At 61.6% G+C, this 17,626-nt stretch overlaps 1 protein-coding gene across 2 annotated transcripts; it reads left to right on the top strand.

The window, feature by feature from the left end:
• Positions 1 to 1,110: 1,110 nt before the first annotated feature.
• Positions 1,111 to 15,808, top strand: ARHGEF37 (Rho guanine nucleotide exchange factor 37). 2 transcript variants are annotated; one of them, XM_083798099.1, is made up of 13 exons: positions 1,111 to 2,253; positions 5,140 to 5,357; positions 5,809 to 5,932; positions 6,151 to 6,298; positions 7,129 to 7,328; positions 8,269 to 8,399; positions 8,941 to 9,045; positions 10,439 to 10,549; positions 10,920 to 11,249; positions 12,120 to 12,248; positions 12,445 to 12,640; positions 13,054 to 13,226; positions 13,581 to 15,808. In XM_083798099.1, exons 2-13 carry the CDS (start codon positions 5,154 to 5,156, stop codon positions 13,788 to 13,790), a joined length of 2,061 nt encoding a protein of 686 aa, XP_083654225.1. In that variant the 5' UTR covers positions 1,111 to 2,253; positions 5,140 to 5,153; the 3' UTR covers positions 13,791 to 15,808. The 2 variants fall into 2 exon arrangements, with proteins under 2 accessions (XP_083654225.1, XP_083654226.1); XM_083798100.1 differs by lacking the exon at positions 1,111 to 2,253 and adding an exon at positions 2,759 to 3,083.
• Positions 15,809 to 17,626: the final 1,818 nt, after the last annotated feature.

Below are 17,626 nucleotides of genomic sequence, written 5' to 3'. Positions count from 1 at the left end.
GGAGGGGCAGCGGCAGTGGTCTGTGTGCAGGGAACTGTCATCCAGCCATCATCGCGCTTCTTTTCCTGTGGGCACCAGGCACGTGCTGTGGGGAAACGAGAGCAGGGAGGTGATGGCACAGCTGGGGGCAGAGCTGTGATGGGGATTTCTGCCGCTGTGACCAAAGACACCCTCATGCAGCGCAGGGAAGGAGCACATCACGCAGCTAAGACAAACGCAGGCCTACAGCCCATAAACAACCCCCTTAGAAATAAAGAGCTGGCTCGATTTATTCTGCTTGGATCAAGTTCTACATCTGCTTATTTTTAGCCTTCTCCTCTGCCTCACGGTGGAGGCAGTGCCCTGCCGGCACGAGGCTGGAGCCTGCAGCTCCTGTCTGACCGCTGGAGCTAAGGCAGTCGCTGCCTGCTGGGAGCAGCCCCTCGGCGCAGCCCGGTGAGCCACGTGGGTGTCAGCACCGGCAGAAGGTGTGCCCAGCCCTCCTTGCTCCCATGGTGGATTTAAGTACCGGTTGTGTCAACTGGAAGGGGAAGAAGCAGGAAATGAAATGACATCTATATGGAATGGCATCTATGTGGTTTTACAGGTGGTGCTTTTTCTGATGTCCAGCTAGATACGAAGACCTTTAGCTTCACATCATTTTTCTCCTCTTCCTAGCACCTTGGCTCGAATCCCCTGCTTACACAGCACACACACACACAGTGGTGTTGGAGGCAAAGTCCACTCCGTAAACCTGCAGTGTGGGAGGAAGCTCTGCAATTAGGACACACCTGCCAGCACATTCTCGAGCAAGCTATTTTTTTCCAAGTGTTTTTGTTTCCAATATGAATGGCTGATAGCAGCGTGTGGTCGTGAAGTCCTTTCAAAACGGGAATGAAATCCAAAGAACAGCAATAATAATGGAGAAAGATTAAATAAAGGAAACACAACTTTCCTGTACAAACACACTGCTCCGAGCAGAACCTCCTGCCTGCCGGTACTGGGCATACCCAGAGCTGTCGCGCTTTGCATGGCTGGAAGCTGTGTTTGTTTTCAGAGCAAGCCCTGGCTAGCTCACAGCACATCCGCTGTGTTCCCAGAGAGCCCCCTGATGGCTTTGGCGTTCACTGAGCAGCCTGAGCTTTAAGGTTTTGCGTAGCTGGAAAAATCCCTGCGCTCTGAGCCATCGGCAGCAAACAGCTTTGGGGCGAGATGTCAGCGGGCTGTCATCACCCTGCGCAGGGGCATCGCCCTGTCCCGGACCAGCCACTGAGCTCCCAAGCGGCAGAGGGTGTGAACGGGGCCGGGCAGTGGTGGAGGTGGCTCTGGGAGAAGCTTCCTGGAAAAACAGGCGTGCGGCGAGGCTGCACCAACCTGGTGTGCAGCAGGAGAAGGCAGCCCTGCCCTGCCGCCCCCGCCGCACTGCGCCCTCCCATGCGCCTTCCCCTCCAAGCTCACTGGGTGTCGTGTTTGCAGGGTCTGAGGGCTGGCTGGCCACGAGGACAGAGCACACTGGGGCCCTACAGATCAGCTTAATGGGAGCGCCAAACCTGGGAACACAACTGTGCTGGGCTAGCCTTCACCTATTCGCTTTTCCCTTGTAACCAGAGCCCAGCAGTGGCAGCCAGCCCACTCCCTCACCTTCCCGGCTCCCCAGGGAGCCCTGGAGTGGTGACAGAGCTGTGACACCTGTCACAGAGCCACCCGTGTGGAGCCACACAGCCCCAGCCCTGGGCTGGACGGGAGGAAATCAAGAAGGAAACCGTTCACACCGGGGAAAACGACTCGGCAGCACAGTGGTCTTGCAAGGAAATCCCCTGAGCCATGTTTCCAAGCGTCTGAAAAAATGGATTGGAATTGAAAACGTGCCGGGGGAACACCCACAGTGTGAGCCAGCCGGGGCGGAGCGGGCAGCCAGGAATGCTGCCCTGCTGCCCCAGCCCGTCGGGGCAAAGGACATAGCCAGGAGGGGAGCACTGCCTGGCCAGGGCTCCGTCCGCACCTGGGGGAGCCTGTGCCAGGCCCTGGTGTGATAAGGCAGCCGGTGCTGATGTGGGCAGAGAGGTGGTGATGTGCCTCGAGGGGCGACGGCTTTGTCGGACATGGTGTCATTGCACCTGCCCAAGGACGGAGCTGGGAAACTCGTGACAGCACTGCAATGCTGGCCCAAAGGCCGCCTGGCTGGGCACCTCACTGCTTCACAGGTACTTGGGCGAGGCTAGAATCGCTGCTGCAGGGGAGGAAGAACACCTGTATCCCTGAAGTCCCAGCCAGGTAAGGCCCTCGCTGCCTGTCCATGTGTGGGTCACTTGCGTGCTCCCGTGGCTGTGTCTCCCCCGGTGCACCCCTCCATAAGGCAGCGTGTGAGCCCTTTCTGTGGTTCCACTTTTGGGACGCTGTGTGTCAGCCCGGAAAAGGCCCAGTGTGGCTGTCACCTCCCCTCGGCTGGGCTGGGGACGAGCACAAGGCTGCGGGAGCCGGCTGTGCATCAGGCTCTGCCCTCTCATAGCTTGTTTGCAGGGCTGCAAGCACGGCGCAAGCAAAAAATAAATACGTATATCTACAAAATTAACACCAAACGCCTGTGGCTGCTGGCTGCACCACCTGTGGCACCACTTCCTTCGTTTCTGTTTGCTCCAAGCCCTCCCTGCGGCTGAGCAGTGGGGCACTGGCAGCGGGGCCAAGGGGATGCCCCAGCCCGGGGGGGGGGGGGTCGGGGCGCGGGGATCCCGCTGGGGCTGGGGGGGCTCCGGGGCGGAGGCCGGGCACCTGCAGCAAGCTCGGGGCCGGGAGCACAGGGCGGCAGGAGCGAAGGCAGCAGGCACCGGGACACCAGGGGCCGCGCTCGCTCGCAGCGGGGGGGAACCTGCGCCTGCTGCGGGCGCGCTGCGGGCACAGCTACCGGGGGGGGGGGCTCTGCTCCCGGCCCCCCGAAGCCCCCAGCTCCTGGAGAAGCCGGGACCCTGCCGGACACCCTCAGCCCTCGCTGGGGGCCGGCCCTGCCCGCCCGCGGCCCCGCCGCCGTGACGCAGCGGGTTTATCATTAGCGCCCCCCCCAGCAGCGGGAGCGCGGATCCCGGCGCCAGCCCCTGCCTCGGCCGCAGGTAAGAGCCGGGGGGAGCCGGGGGCTCGCAGCCGGCCCTGCTCTGCCCCCCCGGGGGGGTGGGGGGGTGGGATTTAGGGTGCTGGGCCCGGGGTGCTGCCAGCCCCAGGCGCAGCGGGCAGGGATGCTGCGAGCCGGGGGGGCGCCGGGGGAGGCAGGCAGGGAGGGGAGCGGGGGATCAACCCGCTCGGCAGTCCGCTCGCTGCTGAGTTTGGATTTTATTCTTCCTCTGGGGTGTCAGATGGAAGGGGGGGAGAGGTTTCCTCAGCCTGGGAATGATCCCCAGGGATGCTGGCACAGGGACCAGTGACACCCCAGGGCAGCCGCACGGATGCTGCCGTAGGGACTGGTGACACCGCAGGTGCTGGCGTAGGGACCAGCGACACCCCGAAACCCCAGGGAAACCAGCACAGGGCAGCAGCGGGGGCTCAGGGAGTGGGGCTGGACCCTCAGCTCTGCCCTCACCTCGGTCCCCGCACCTGCGTGCCCAGCACCACACAGAGCTCACAGCCAGCTCTGCCAGCCCCAGCCATTCGCTTGTTTAACGACGTTTGGTGGCATCCCTCTGACTGGGCACCTCCATGGTACCCAGAAGGATGCAGGACCCTGCTCCCCATGCCCCACCGCAGCCGACGTGCAGATATACCCAATATGCATAGGGCAGGGATGCCTGCTCATGGGGTGAAGTTCTGCAAGGTGGGCAGAGGTGCCATGCCTTCCCTCTCAGCGTATGTCCCTTGCCAAGCCCAGGGCTCCTCCAGAGCAGCTCTGGGCTTTGCTAGGCAGGGTCATCCATGCTACCCAGTGCTCACAGCCACATTGCCCGCTATTTGCTAGAGCAGACCCCGAGCAGAGGCTCCGGTTTGTCCTCAGCCCCCTGCTCCCCTGCAGGTGCCCGGGGCTTTCTGCACCCGTGGGACCGCGGTGCTGTGCAGCTGCATGCTCATGGGGTGAAGTTCTGCAAGGTGGGCAGAGGTGCCATGCCTTCCCTCTCAGCGTATGTCCCTTGCCAAGCCCAGGGCTCCTCCAGAGCAGCTCTGGGCTTTGCTAGGCAGGGTCATCCATGCTACCCAGTGCTCACAGCCACATTGCCCGCTATTTGCTAGAGCAGACCCCGAGCAGAGGCTCCGGTTTGTCCTCAGCCCCCTGCTCCCCTGCAGGTGCCCGGGGCTTTCTGCACCCGTGGGACCGCGGTGCTGTGCAGCTGCATGCTGGGGGCCGTGCTGGCGTGGGCCGGGCTGTTTCTCTCTCTCTCAAGGCCTCCTGCCTCACGCTGCCAGGTCACAGCACTATCTGTGCTGCCTTGAGAGCTGCACCTTCCTCCTCGGCATCAGCATGAAGAGGGGACATTCCCCAGGAAGGGAAATGCCATGAATCAGCTTCCACTTTTCTTGTTCTCTGAGGGCAGAGGGAGCTGGAGCAGGCACCGCAGTGCAAAGCACCAGGGGCTTCCAGTGCCTCTGGCAAAGGCACCCACGCCTTTGCCCACTTCTTCCCTCCCCCTCACCCCCCAGTAAATCAGCTCTGCCTAGCACAGAAACGCCTGTTGTTCAGGCACTGCAAAAACACTCTTTGTACTTTGAATAGGACTCTTGAATGCGAGGCAGCACGCCAGGCGCTGCCACAGCAATATCAGCCAGCCTGGGCAGTGCCAGCACGGGCACGGAGGTGTTGAAGCCCCAGGCTGCTCTCGGGGCAGGGGGGCAGAGCTGGTGCTGGGGGTGCTGCTGCAGCCCCCTGCCTGCAGCCAGGGCTGCCCTTGTCTGCTCCCAGCCGCTGGAATTTGGGCACGGGTGCTCGGCAAGTCCCCGCCTGCCTCACGTGGGTGCCTGCCCTTGAGAGCTGGCTTGCTCCTCACCTGCAGTGTTTTTATGGTTTTATGGTTTTGGAGTATGGCACCGCAGCTTGTGTGTCCTGTGCAACAAGCGTGCATCCCGGAGATGTGCCCGGGGACGTGCTCCCTGCCCTGGTACAGGGGGACCGAGCGTGGGCACCAAGCCAGACCCCGTAGAACAGTCCCTGCTCAGCCCATGACCTGAACACACCTGCCCTTGCAGAGCATCCCGCCGGCATGGCGAGCCCCCACACCGAAGAGCCGCCCACCAAGGGCACAGCCGACCCCGACGCACACATCTACGAGGAGGTTACGCTCTGTGAGAGGATGGAGCTCAGCCAGCGGCTGGCTGTGGAGGAGCTGATCACCACCGAGGCCAGCTACGTGCACAACCTCCAGCTGTGCCTGTCGGACATCCGGGCACACCTCCAGCAGAAGCAGGTGAGGGGGGCTGTCGGCACCTTTGCTGAGGCTGGGGACTGTAGGGTGAGCCCATCGAGAGTGGTGGGGCACCCGAATCCTGCCAAGGCCAGTGCTGAGCACGGCTGCGAGGTCACTGCCTGCTCACCCTGCTCTCCCAGCCTCCCCAGATGCCTCCATCAGCCAAGGTCCTCTGTTGGACAGTCATCAGGTCTGACCCAGTACAGCCATCCTAAGGCTCTAACTGGTACCTTTGTAATGTTAGAAAGGCCTCATTGTCCTGCTTGGGAACAAAACCAGCTCTCAGTATCTCCAAATGCCTCCTGGAATGGAGCATTTCCAGCTCCTCAAATGTCATGTGAGGCAGCTGGAAGGACGCTGGTGCTTGGGAGGGTGGGCGTGACTCTGGGATGCAAGATCCACCTCCACCTCATTTATTTGGCTTGTTCTGGGGCAACTTTGTTCCCTTCAGCTGCCTGATTTTGACCTGGAAGGACTCTTCTCCAACATTGACGACATCCTTCACCTCTCCAGACAGTTTCTCAGGGGGCTTGAGGCCACGGCTGCGCAGGAGCACGATCAGCTGCTGGGCATCAGTAAGTGGGGCAGTGCCAAGAGCAGATCCACGCCAGTGGCCCCTCTGCAGCCAGGGGTCTCTGCTGGATTTCTGACCTGCAGAAAGCGAGTGCTTGGGGGCAGCGTCGGGCCCAGCCCGGCAGAGGTGCCTGGGGGTGCAGAGCTGTCTCGGTGTGCGGGACGAGACCCCTCCCCATGGGAAAGGAGCAGCCTCTCCAGCCTGGCCCTCCTTCCCCAGGCACCCTGTTCCAGGAGTTCAAAGAGGAGATGGAGACCGTTTACAAGATCTACTGCGCCAGCTATGAGCACGCCCTCCTGCTGGTGGAGAGCTACCGCAAGGACCCCAGGCTGCAGGAGGAGATCATGGACACCCTGAATGCAACCGTGTAGGTACCTGCTGCCGAGACTACCTCCTCCCTCTCCATGGTTTGCCTGCTGGCCTTGCCCTTCTAAACAAGCTGCCTTCTCGGTGCCCAGGAGCACGCACCCATGCTGAGTGCAGGATCATCATGGCATTGCCTGCTGTAGTTGCTGGCAGCCTCTCCTGCATCCTCTGGGACCTACCAAACTGGCACTACAGCCTGGGGGTCTCTTATGGCAGAACCCAAAGCAAGGGATGGGGTGGCACCCACAGCCCCTGCCCGCTCCTCACCCCCACATCGCTCCCATCCAAAGGGCTGTGCCCACGGAGGGCATGCACTCCCCGGTGTCACTAGAGAGACAGGCTGGCCCTAGGGGACTGCTCCAGCCCTATCAACGTGGTCACGAGCACTGCCAGCAGCAGGAATGGCAGCGGAGGAGCCGCTGGGGTTTCCTGCTGCTTGGAGCACTGCTGACATGACTCCTGAGGCCGGTTGTGTGGGAAGGAGGGGGCCCTGCCTGCATACCCCGTTCCTGGCAGCTGGACAAGCCCAGTACTCTTCGGGGAGGCCAGGAACCCTCCTGGGGCTGGCACTGCCTTCAGGGCTGGGGGTGACAGCATCCCCCTGCCAGCACTGCCCAGGGGGGCACAGCTGGTGGGGAGCTGGGATTCATGGCCACAAACCCCACCAGGACTGCAGGCACAGCTCACCTGCAGGTCCAAGGCAGCAAATCTCTCCTGGTGCTGGAGAGGCTCCGTTTTCTCCCCAAAATGCTTGCAGAGAAGCATGGAGAGGCAGCAGGGCAGGAGGGCTGCTCTTTCCCATCGGCCTCACGAAATTCCCCTCTCCACCAGGCCTCATACGAGTGCCTCGGACCTCAGCTTCTTCCTGGTGATGCCAGTGCAGAGGATCACCAAATACCCACTGCTGCTGGGCAAGATCCTGGAGAACACCCCCGCCGGCACCAGCACCCACCAGGCCCTCGCCGCAGCCGTCAGCGCCATGGCCCAGGCCAATGCCAACATCAATGAGTACAAGCGGCAGCGGGAAGTGGGTGAGTGGGGGCACGGTTAGGGCAGGGGGCACGGTACTGGCAATGGACTCGGTGCCTGGGAAGCCTCAGTCCAACCCCAGTCGTGCCCTGATGTTTTTGCGTTAATTCCTGCTCAAGTCCAAGCTCTCCCTTCCTCCTGCCCTCTGGTGGAGCTGCAGCAGGGGCGGTGTGCCGGCAGCTCCTGGCACTGTGCTCATTAAGAGGGCCGCAAGGCACCGCTGGTCCTGCTCGGACAAATGCCACCCTGGCCAAGCTGCAGGGGCAGGGTGGCACGGGGGGGGGGGGGGGGGCACAGAACTGGTCTGCCTGCATTCCCCGGGCTGGGGAATCGGGAGGAACAGCCCTGCCCTTGGGACAGGAGAAATCAAGCTCCCCACAAACGGGAACTCACTTTTCTTTCTGGTTTTCATGGTAATTTCCCCGGGGCTGCCCTTCTTTGATGTGGGCTGTGCTCATCCTGTTGATCAGCCCCAGCCTCGCTGCTGTTGGCACCTCGTAGTTTCCCTGCTTTGCCAGGCTGCTGAGGATGCTCTTACAACTTCTCCAGCCGTGTCTCGTTTTCCTCTCATTCCCAGCAGCTTCCAACCAGCTGCCCCAGCACGCACTGAGGCCTCTCAGGCTGCGAGGCAGAGCCAGGACAAGGGACACATCTGCCTGCAGCGAAACTGCCAGCACACAGCGCTGCATCAAACCCAGAGCCAGATCTGCTGTGCTGGGTTAGATCTGTGTCTGCCAGGGGCTGTGGGCAGGATTTTGGGTCCCTGCTGTCCTATGAGCAATGAGCAATGCACCCTCAGGGTCCTGTGGATGCTGTAGGGGAGGGCAGTTGTGCGAGCAGCCCCTTTGCCCGTTCCCCTGCAGAGCCAGTGCTGGGCCCCCGGGGACGCCTGGCCCCTCACCAGCTTTTTTCCCTCCCCACATCATGTCTCCCCCGAGGCAGCGACCAAATACAACAAGGCTGAGCACCTGACGCTGCGGGACCGCCTGGCTCGCCTCAACACCCACTCCATTGCCAAGAAGACCACGCGGCTGAGCCGGCTCCTCATGCACGAGGCCGGCTTCGTGAGCAAGGTGCGAGCCCGCCCGTCCGTGACCAGCACCCGCTGCTTCTCCTCTGGCTGCTTCTGGCACTTTCCTCCCATACCCAAGGTGGGGAGAGCCGAGCCTGGCCGATGCTGACGCCCAGTGGCCCGTGCTACCATACGAGCCCCTGTCCCACTGCCAAGTGACCTAAGGGTGGCTCCTGCTGCCCCATTGCAAGGGTCAGGAATGCAGGTACAGAGCTCCCTGCCTGCCTCCGTGGGAGCTGCAGGCATTACAGGGAAGCACCTTGACCTCCAGAAGCCCTGCAGACCCTTGGGCATCCCAACAAAAGCAAACAAACCCAGTGGCAGGGAGCACTGCTTGCAGCTGTGGCATTTTCCCCAACACCACCACAACCCCATGCAGTGCCCTGCTCCCGCGTGCATCCCACACACCCCAGACCTTGGCCCTTTTCAAACTCCTGCAGCCCCTCAGGGTCTCCCCCTCCTCATCCCCCAGCTTCATCACCCCTGCCTGAACCCTTCCCTGGCCTGCCTGAGCCAGGGACAAGCTGCCCCTTGTCTTGCAGACAGAGGACAAGGAATATGACAACCTGGAGGAGAAGTTCCAGAGCGTGGCATCCAGTGTGGCTGGGCTGAAGGAGAACGTGGCATCCTATATGGCACATTTAGAGGTAAAACCCTGACCGCTTGCAGGGGACTGGCCCCATCCAGGCCTCAGGACGCATTTCAGAGGGTTGCAGAACACTTCCAAGCAAGGAAACAGCAGCTGGAAATGTTCAGGGACTTGCAGCTCTCAGCTAAAATGAATTGTTGTGCTGGGGGCTTGCACAATATCTGAGGATCGCTCCTGTCCAGGGGAGGTTAAAACAAAGGCGTCATCGGCAGAGTTGGGTGTCTATTGGGAGCAATCAGTCCTTATGCTGATCATTACTGCAAGGCATCAAACAGCTGAAAGTGCTAAATGTTGTTCAGCCTGGAAACTCTTGCATTAAGAGACAGAAGGCAGAAGTGTCCCCAAATCAGGCACAACAGCAGACTTCCTTTTGGAGGTGCCCTGGGTCAGTAATTGCTATGATTTTCTCATTGAAATCCCTCAGGGCATCTGAAGGAAATGAAAGTATGAGTGATGGCAAAGCTTGCAGTCCCCAGACACTATTACCAGGAAAATCTCAGGAAATGGCAGAGGGTTCAGAGAGCAGAAATTCGAAGGGTGGAAAGATCTTGTCATGAAAATATTGAGAAAGGTTCCCCAGGTTGGATTGGGATGGAGGAAAATGGGACAGGAAAACTCCCTGGAGCCCAAAGAGTGGGTAAAAAGGACGGAAAACAAGAGGATGGCAATCTGCACACCAGTGAGATGTGGCAGGGTCTGACTGTTCCCCAGGATATCGTGTGTGCCTGGAAACCTGCCTGGCACTGCCCCTCGGGGAGCTGCATCTCCGTAAGTCACCTCCTTGGCTTCAACCAGGGCATCAGGGGTCTGCAGACAGGCCTGGCAGCCTGGGAAATAAGCTGGGGTAGGAGTCGTGCTGGGCTTGGATGTTGGGGAAGGTGCCTGCTGCACCTGTGCCATGTCTCTTTCCCTTGGAAAGCTTCTTGCAGCCATCCCAGGGAGTCACTGAAGATATCCCCGTAGGGCAGGGGTGGCCTGGCCTCTCCCCACGGTGGCTGGCAGGGCTCTGTGCATGTGTGCCCCTAGCACAAAGCAGAAGCAAACCTTGCTTCATACATCGCCACGAGCACCTCTGCAGGGCTGGGGAGCAGCACACAGAGCAGTGATCAGAGCTGCCACCTCCTGCTCACAGGGTCAAACCCTTTTGTATTTCCATCTCCAGTCCCTTCTGTGGCAGGGAGGGCCACAAAGGAGAGGTATCCTTTCCCTTCCCACCCCTCATGCTCTCCATAAATGCTTTGCACACAAACACAAGGAAGCTCCCAAGCTGCTGGAGCACCAAACCCAAGTGTCAGGGCGGTGTGCCTTTGGGAACGTGGGTGTAGGGGAACGTGGTGGGCTGGTGCTGGGCAGCGTCTGGAGGCCAGCCCCGATCGCTTCCTCCTTTTCAGGCGTTCCTGGTGCCTGCCCCACACAAGCGAGAGCTGCAGATGGAGGAGGGCCCTGCCCAGCAGTACCACCGCCTCGCAGAGCACCTCCACCGCGCTGTTTTCCCCGAGTTTGTGAGTGCTCCTTCCCCACAGGTCTCCAGGGTCACAAGCAAGCATTACCAGGGCTGGCTGCTCCCCAGGGGCAGGGGAGCCAGGAGCTGAGGGCGGCCCCAGTGCAGGCAGCGTCCTCACCAGCAGGCGCAGCCCCGGGGGGCCTGTGGAGCCCCGGTTTTGTGTTATGGCCAGTGTGACTGCTCTACCAAGGGGCTGCTTTGGTGGGCGTCCCATGTGCCTGCAGGGAAGGACACCTCGGGAGCGCCCTACTCCACACAAGCCCTCCAACCGGTCCCCCAGGCCTTTCCTAATGCACAAGACAGCGCCCCGTGCAGACGGCTGGGCCTGCTGGGGTTCACGTGGAGATTTGGGTCCTCTTGCCCCACAGAAGCGACGCCTGGACAGGCTGGTCTGGCAGCCCCTCTGCAGCCTCTCGGAGATGCTGGTGGGGCCACAGCAGCTGGTCAAGAAGCGCCTGGACAAGCTGCTGGACTACGAGGAGATCCAGGAGCGCAAGAGCGAGCTGGGCAGTGTGACGTATGACGAGGAAGCTGCCATGAACACCTACCTTGCCATCAATGCCCTGCTCGTGGCCGAGCTCCCGCGGTTCAACCAGGTGGCTGTGCAGCTCCTGGGGCAGGTGCTGGGCTCCCTCTGCGTCCTGCACCAGGACCTGGCTGCGGAGGTCCTGCACGAGGCGGAAAAGGAGCTGAAGCAGGTGAGGGAGGCTCTTCAGCGTGGGGGCACATGCTGGTGTACGTGCTGAGCCTGACCTGCCTTCGGGCCGTGAGGGCCCTTAGGGCTCGCTGTGTCCCTGGCCTGCCCTGCAGGCACGCAGCTCCCTGTCCAGCACTTGTAAGCGATCCCTCCTCCCTGTCGTCCAGGGAAAGCCAAATTTTCTCTTCCTCGCTGCCAGGAGCTGTCCTGTTCTCTGTTGGAGGGTAGCGCTAGTAATTTGTTGATGTGGTGCTGGGAGAATCAGTGCTCGCTCTGAGCTCTGGAGAGCTCTGTGCTGGGAAGGGGAAGGAGGAGGAGGACAAGGAGGAGGAGGAGAGCTCCTGGCCTGGAGAAGGAGCATTGCTTGGGCCCCCAAACCCTGGGAGATGCCTCCCGGGAGGCCTCACCCCACGGGCACCGTGAGCCTGCTGTTGGCAAGCGATGGCTCTGCTCAGGGATGAGCATGGCCCTGGCCTGAGCCGTGACCAAGACGAGGACGTGGTGCAGCCGCACCTCAGGCACTGCTGGCATGTCCCCAGTGGTGGGGCTGGGTTCCCCTTGCTCGGCCTGGGGGCTTGTGGTGCAGAGCCCTGAGCTAGACCCTCCTGTGTCCCTCAGGGTGAGGTGTTACAGGCTGGGGGCTCAGGACAGGACCTGGGCACTGCTCCTTTGGGTGCAGCCCAACGGCTCACAGCCAGAGGGCAGCAGCTCTTGTTGCTGAGGGGGGTTGGATCTCAACTGCAAGGTGCATCTTTAGCACTCTGTTCTCTTGCTTTGTCACCTCTTTTCTTCTTGCTCCTTTTTTTCTGACCCTACCCGCAGCTCTGTGCATCCCTACAGGCCCCTCTGACCTCAGGGTCTGTCTTCACAGCTGCCCCATGGCCACATGCCTCTGCCTGCTTTCTGGAGGCTGGTGGAGGACACTCTGCAGCAGGCTGGTGCCCAGCTCCGTACGTTCACCCAGGCGTTTGAGACGGTCACACCAGGCCCCGTGACGCAGGTAGGAGCTGGGAGGGGTGCCCTGGGCCAGCAGGACTGAGGCTGCATGGTGCAGGACATCTCCCGGGGGGAGGCTGGCTCAGACAGCAGCACAGGAGGTCACTGCAGCCACAGCGTGCACATGGAGCATGCACGTGGAGCACCTCAGCCTGCTGCATGTCTGATTAAATGCTCCTGTGTCTCTTGCTCCCTGCCAGCCCCTGACCCCTGCTGAGGAGCGGAAGGTCCTTTCCCTCGTGAGCAAACATGGCCCAGACAAACTTTACCAAGTGACAAGCAACGTCAGCGGCAGCAAAGACTTGGACCTGACCTTGCAAAGGGGACAGATTGTGGCTCTGCTGCAACGCGTCGACACCAAGGGCAACACGAGCAGATGGCTGGTGGATGCTGGAGGTACTGCGAGCGCTGCGGGGAGGCTCTCCCTGCCATGGCACCAGGATCAGAAACCAAATCCGAACCATTTTCTCAGCTTGGGTGAAGGTGGCTCAGACCAAACCCAGCTCTGCTTTGCCAGCTACACCTGTAGCCTTTAGCTCTAAACCATGCGTTTCCACATTTGTTCCCCAAGGGAGCACTTGAGAATTGTCATGGCTGGGAAAGGAGAACCCTGTGCATGCAGAAACATCCTGAAACCCCTTTTTTTGGATTTTGCTGCTGGATGTCCCCTAGCAATGGGCCAGTTTAAGCAGGGCTCCTGTGCCATGAAAGGCAATAGCCAGGTTATCCTCCCTCTCTCCTCCAGCCAGCCCTACATGTGTCAGGCAGCAGGGCTGATTGAACGGTGTGTGTGTGTGCGTGTCCTCCAGGTCCCCGAGGGTTTGTGCCTGCTGCCAAACTGCAGCCCTATAGCCCGGTGCAAAGCCAGCAGCCCGGGATGCAGACACCAACCCTGGAGAGTGTCCCAGACAGAAGGCGACATTCATACGCATCACCTGAGGCTCCCAGGCCCCAGGTGGCCACGTTCACCCCGGCTTTCCAGGTGAGAGTGGAGGACACCCCTGGGGCTGTTCCTCATGACCCTGCTAGCTCGGTGCTTGTCCCTGCATGCGGGTGGGGATGTGGACCTGCTTTTCCAGCACGTGGGATCATATACATGTAGCTGTGTGCCTGGCAGGAGTGGCACAGCTGGGATTTGCCTTGCTGGGACCTGCTGTGGACAGAGCAAAGCGAGTTGTGCCTGGTGGGGTCCCCACCGTCCCTCCACTGATGGCAGGACTGTGCTGCCCTCTTGGAAATAGCCTCTGTGTCCCCTATAGATCCTGCCCTGCCTGTCCCTTCCCCTCTTGTCTCCTCTTCCCAGCAAGGGCTCCCTCACCTCCTTCACCTTCCGCAGGTGGTCGCTGGCTTCTCCTTTGCTGCCAGGAGTCCGCAGGAGGTCAGCCTGCAGGCGGGGCAGCCCGTGGTGGTGCTGGAGCCACATGACAAGAAGGGCAGTACGGAGTGGAGCCTGGTGGAGGTGAATGGCCAGAGGGGCTATGTGCCCTCCAGCTACCTGGTGACAGTCCCCGTGCAGGAGCCCATGGGCTGGAGCTTGCCCGTGTGAGCACTGTCAGCCCACCACCCCAGGGCACAGGCTTCGTGCTGCTTTCAGCTGAGAGCCATCCGCTTGGCACCCGAGGAGCTCGTCGCAGAGATGCTGAAGGGGGGTGGCTGCACGGCCCCGGGCTGGGGAAGCAGCAGGATATGGCCCAGGGGACATGGGCACAGGCATGGAGGTGGGGAGACGTGTTTTGTGCCGATGGGCACGAGGGCAGGAAGGCAGGAGGGTGGCGTGTCCCACGTGTGTTTGCTTACTGCTGGGAGACACAGAGGGAAGGCTCGGGACGGAGTGCCAGCAGGTGGCTGCAGGTTTGCAGGGGTTTGTTGAAATTTGTGTCAGTGGGAAAAATGTCCCTAGGGATGATGAGATGGAACTGTCCGTAGGTAGTTCAGGTCCAAGCTGCCAAGGCTGCAGTGCCACAGGGGGGCGAGGGGAGGTAGCTGGTGCTGCTCATTTGCTCTCCCAGCCCCAAGGGGTGAGCTGGGCTCTGCAGTACCAGCTATTCCTGCGCCGAACCTCAATGGCCATGGGACCTCACCTGCAGGCTCTGTCCCCAGGAGGTGCCCTTGGACATGGTGTGAGGCTGCGAGGCACCAACGTCCCTCACTTCTCCCAGAATATTTCCCAAACCCTTTGCACCCACTGCTGTCCCAAGCCTCGAGCTGCTCCCTCAGGGTGAGCGGAGGGCACAGGTCTCTTCCAGCCTAACCACAAGGAAAAATAAAGGGCACAAGAGTGCCTTTAAATAGCACGGCGAGGACACACTCTCCTAGGAGGAATGCTCTGGCCAGGCGGGCGGAACATGCTTGTGACCAGGGACGGGGGATGACGGGCAGGGACGGCTCCTGGCCAGGCGCCGGGGCCAAGGTTAGGCATTGGAGCAGGGCCATGCCCGTGGCAGATGCTCCCAGCCCGGGGTCTCGCCGTGCCCAGGGCTCTGCGGGGTGGCTCCTGCTGCCTGCGTCCTGCCCGCTGCCCTGCAAGGAGTTTGGTGCTGGCGCAGCGCTGGGGCTAATTCACATCCTGGACGTGGAGGCATTTGGATGGTGTCCACATGCAGGGTGTGCCAGCAGGGATCAAATCTGACCTGCTGGCCCCTGGCCCACTTGTTTGTGTGCTGGGGGGGTGCACAGTGGTCAAGGCAAGGCCAGTGTGGGTTAAACGGGGCTTCTTGTTGGCACAGAGGGCTGCAGAGCCCTGGGAGGGTCTGCAGAGCTGATATGTTGGCCTAGCATTGCGTTAGCTCCATGAGCACGGATTGTTTGCGGAGCAGGAGCTCCCTTCGTCCCCATGGCAGCTCCAGGCAGCATGCTGCAGACGTGCCCTGCCCCATCTTCCTGGTGTGCCGGATCCAGCCCTGTGCTCGGGGAGGCGCAGAGCTGCTCCCCTGCCTCTCTGCCCACTGCTTCGTCCCCAAGGACAACAGCATCCCCCATTCCCTTGCTCAGGTGGGAAGAGAGAGGCAAAAGAGGTGTCCCCGAGGAGCAGGGTGCCAGCACAGCCATGTTCCTGCAGGCAGGAGGTGGCTGCTCAGGCTCTGCTCTGCCCCTGCCTTGTCTCCCTGCCCAGGTGTGCACAGCCCCAGGGACACAGCAGGAGGCTTGGCAGGGCAGCAGCCGCAGCGTGCCTGCAGCTGGGCACACCGGGGGCAGGCAGGGATGGCCGTGAGCCCAGTCCAGCCAGCACCACAAAGAGGAGAGCAGCATCCGTGGAAGTCCCAAGCTAGGGTTCCCAAACGCTGACCCATCCCCACACCCCAGGGTGCAAGGAGGGGAGGAAACGTGCAGCAGTGTGCAGGGAGAGGGGCTGGATGCAGGAGCCGTGTGGCCCAGGGGAAGCAGGACCCCCAGGACCCGCCGGGAAAGCTGCCCACAGGGCCAGAAGGGGGCTGAGCTCCGCAGAGTGCGGCCCTGGGGCTGGGAGGTGGGAAGGGAGGTACGAGCAGCGCTGCTGGCTCCTGCCTTGCACAGCCAGCACCTGAATTGTCTAATAAAGTGTGAAATTGCTTTCATGCTCTGCTACCTTTGCTGAGACAGACCATCATTAAGGCCCTCCCTTCCCAGCCAGCAGCTGGCTGCTGCCTCTGTCCCTGCTGTCACGGCACTGCCAGATGAGCCGCCGGCTCGAGCTGTGCCCGGCTCAGCCCCACAGCAGTGCTGTGCCTGCTGGTACCCTCCAGCCAGTGCCTTGCCTCCTGCTCAGCCCCTTCCCAGAACATTGCGCCCAGCATTTGGCTGGCCGTGAAACCGTGCCACGGCACTGGGATGGGGGCTGCGGACCCTGACTTTCCCCCTGCCTGCCCTCTGCCTGCCCTGGGGGATGCCAGGAGGCGGTGCTCCCTGTGCCAGGCGCCTGGAGCCCTGCTGGACCCTTGCTCTGGCACTGCAGGAGAGCGGGGCTGTCCCCCCACCGCGCAGTGACTGATTGCTGCCGAACCACCGGGATGTGAGCAGGGACCATTCGCCGGCCTTAATAGCAATAATCAATCATCGTGCTGCTGCTCCAGGCCTGGCTGCTGTGCGAGGCCCTCCGGGACTGGGGGGGCTGCTGGGGGCTGCAGTGCCAGCAGGTGGATGTCCCCTGGAGGGGACACAGAGGTCTTGTGGTGGCTTTTCTTCCACCGGGAGGGCAGTCTGTGTCCCCTGTGGGAGAGGACATGCCAGCTGCTCTATGTCTGTGCACCTGGATCTGTGCAACCAGCAATTTTGGAGGGAGGATGGGGCTGTGCAAGGGCTGCGGGGGGCTCCCAGCTTGACCGTCCCCCCATTACCTGTGCCCAGGGAGCTGCCGAGTGGGAGCCAGAGGGAGCCGTGCGTGGGATTTGTGCAGCAACCTGCAGGAAATGCCAGGCAGCCAAGATACTTTGCCCCAGGGAAAAAAAAAAAAAAAAAAAAAAAAAAAAGTCACATTTTCCAGCCGCTGATAAAGTTAAACCCTTGATCTGGTTAAAAATTTCGTCCCAAAGGGAAGCTGGGATGGGACGTGCTTGTCCTGGGATGTGCTGTGGAGGAGGCAAAGCCCTGTCTCAGCCCGGGCGCTGTCCTCACCATGCCCCCTGCACCTTCACGTAACCCTGTAACCCACGCCGCCTCCCCTTGCTGCAGCTCAGCCAAATGCCATCAGCTGGGGGGAGGCTTCTTGCCACCACAAAGCCAGCCTGTCCCCGACGTGATGTGAGCCAGCTGGAGCGGCCAGGCAGCACTGCCCACTGTGGGTAGCCAGGCGAGCACTCCGGCCCCGCACTGCGCCACGCATCCCTGTCCCTGCTGCACCCCCGCAGCGTCCCTGGGCACAGAGCCCCTGAGCGGGGGTCCCGGGGCGATGCACCCTGCCCCCCCTGCTGGGCTTCCCCTGCCCCTCGGTGCGGGCGCTTCACCCTCCTGGCAGCCACTGACAGGTCCCTGCAGGCTCTCCCGTCCCCAAGGTGACTTTGCTGGCGGGCGAGCTCCCGGGACTTTCCGGAGAGCAGAGGCTGGTGCACGTGGTGAGGGGTATAGGGTGAGCAGGGCACGGTCCTGCTGCGTCTGGTGACAGCTGCCAGGCTGATTAAAGGGCAGACCCCACAGCCTGAGGCACTCCTGCGCCCTTGGGTGGCTGCTCACGGCTGTCACAGCAGTACGTGGGGCTGCAAGAGCATCCTAAATGCCTCTTGGGGTGTCCTCGGGGTGCTGGTGGCCCCCAGGGTGCAAAGGCAGTGCTGCTCAGCTGGCTGCTCCCACCAGTGCTGGGGGAATCCCCTGCGCAGCTTCCTGCTGGAGCAAACACTGATGGTGGGAGATGGAGATGGAAAAGCTCATCCCAGCACCGAGGGGAACGTCCCCAGGCATGTCCCTGCCCCT

This window comes from Anser anser, assembly GCF_964211835.1.
Source record: "Anser anser genome assembly, chromosome: 14".
NCBI lineage: Eukaryota > Metazoa > Chordata > Aves > Anseriformes > Anatidae > Anser > Anser anser.
This window is presented reverse-complemented; position numbering and strand designations above follow the sequence as displayed.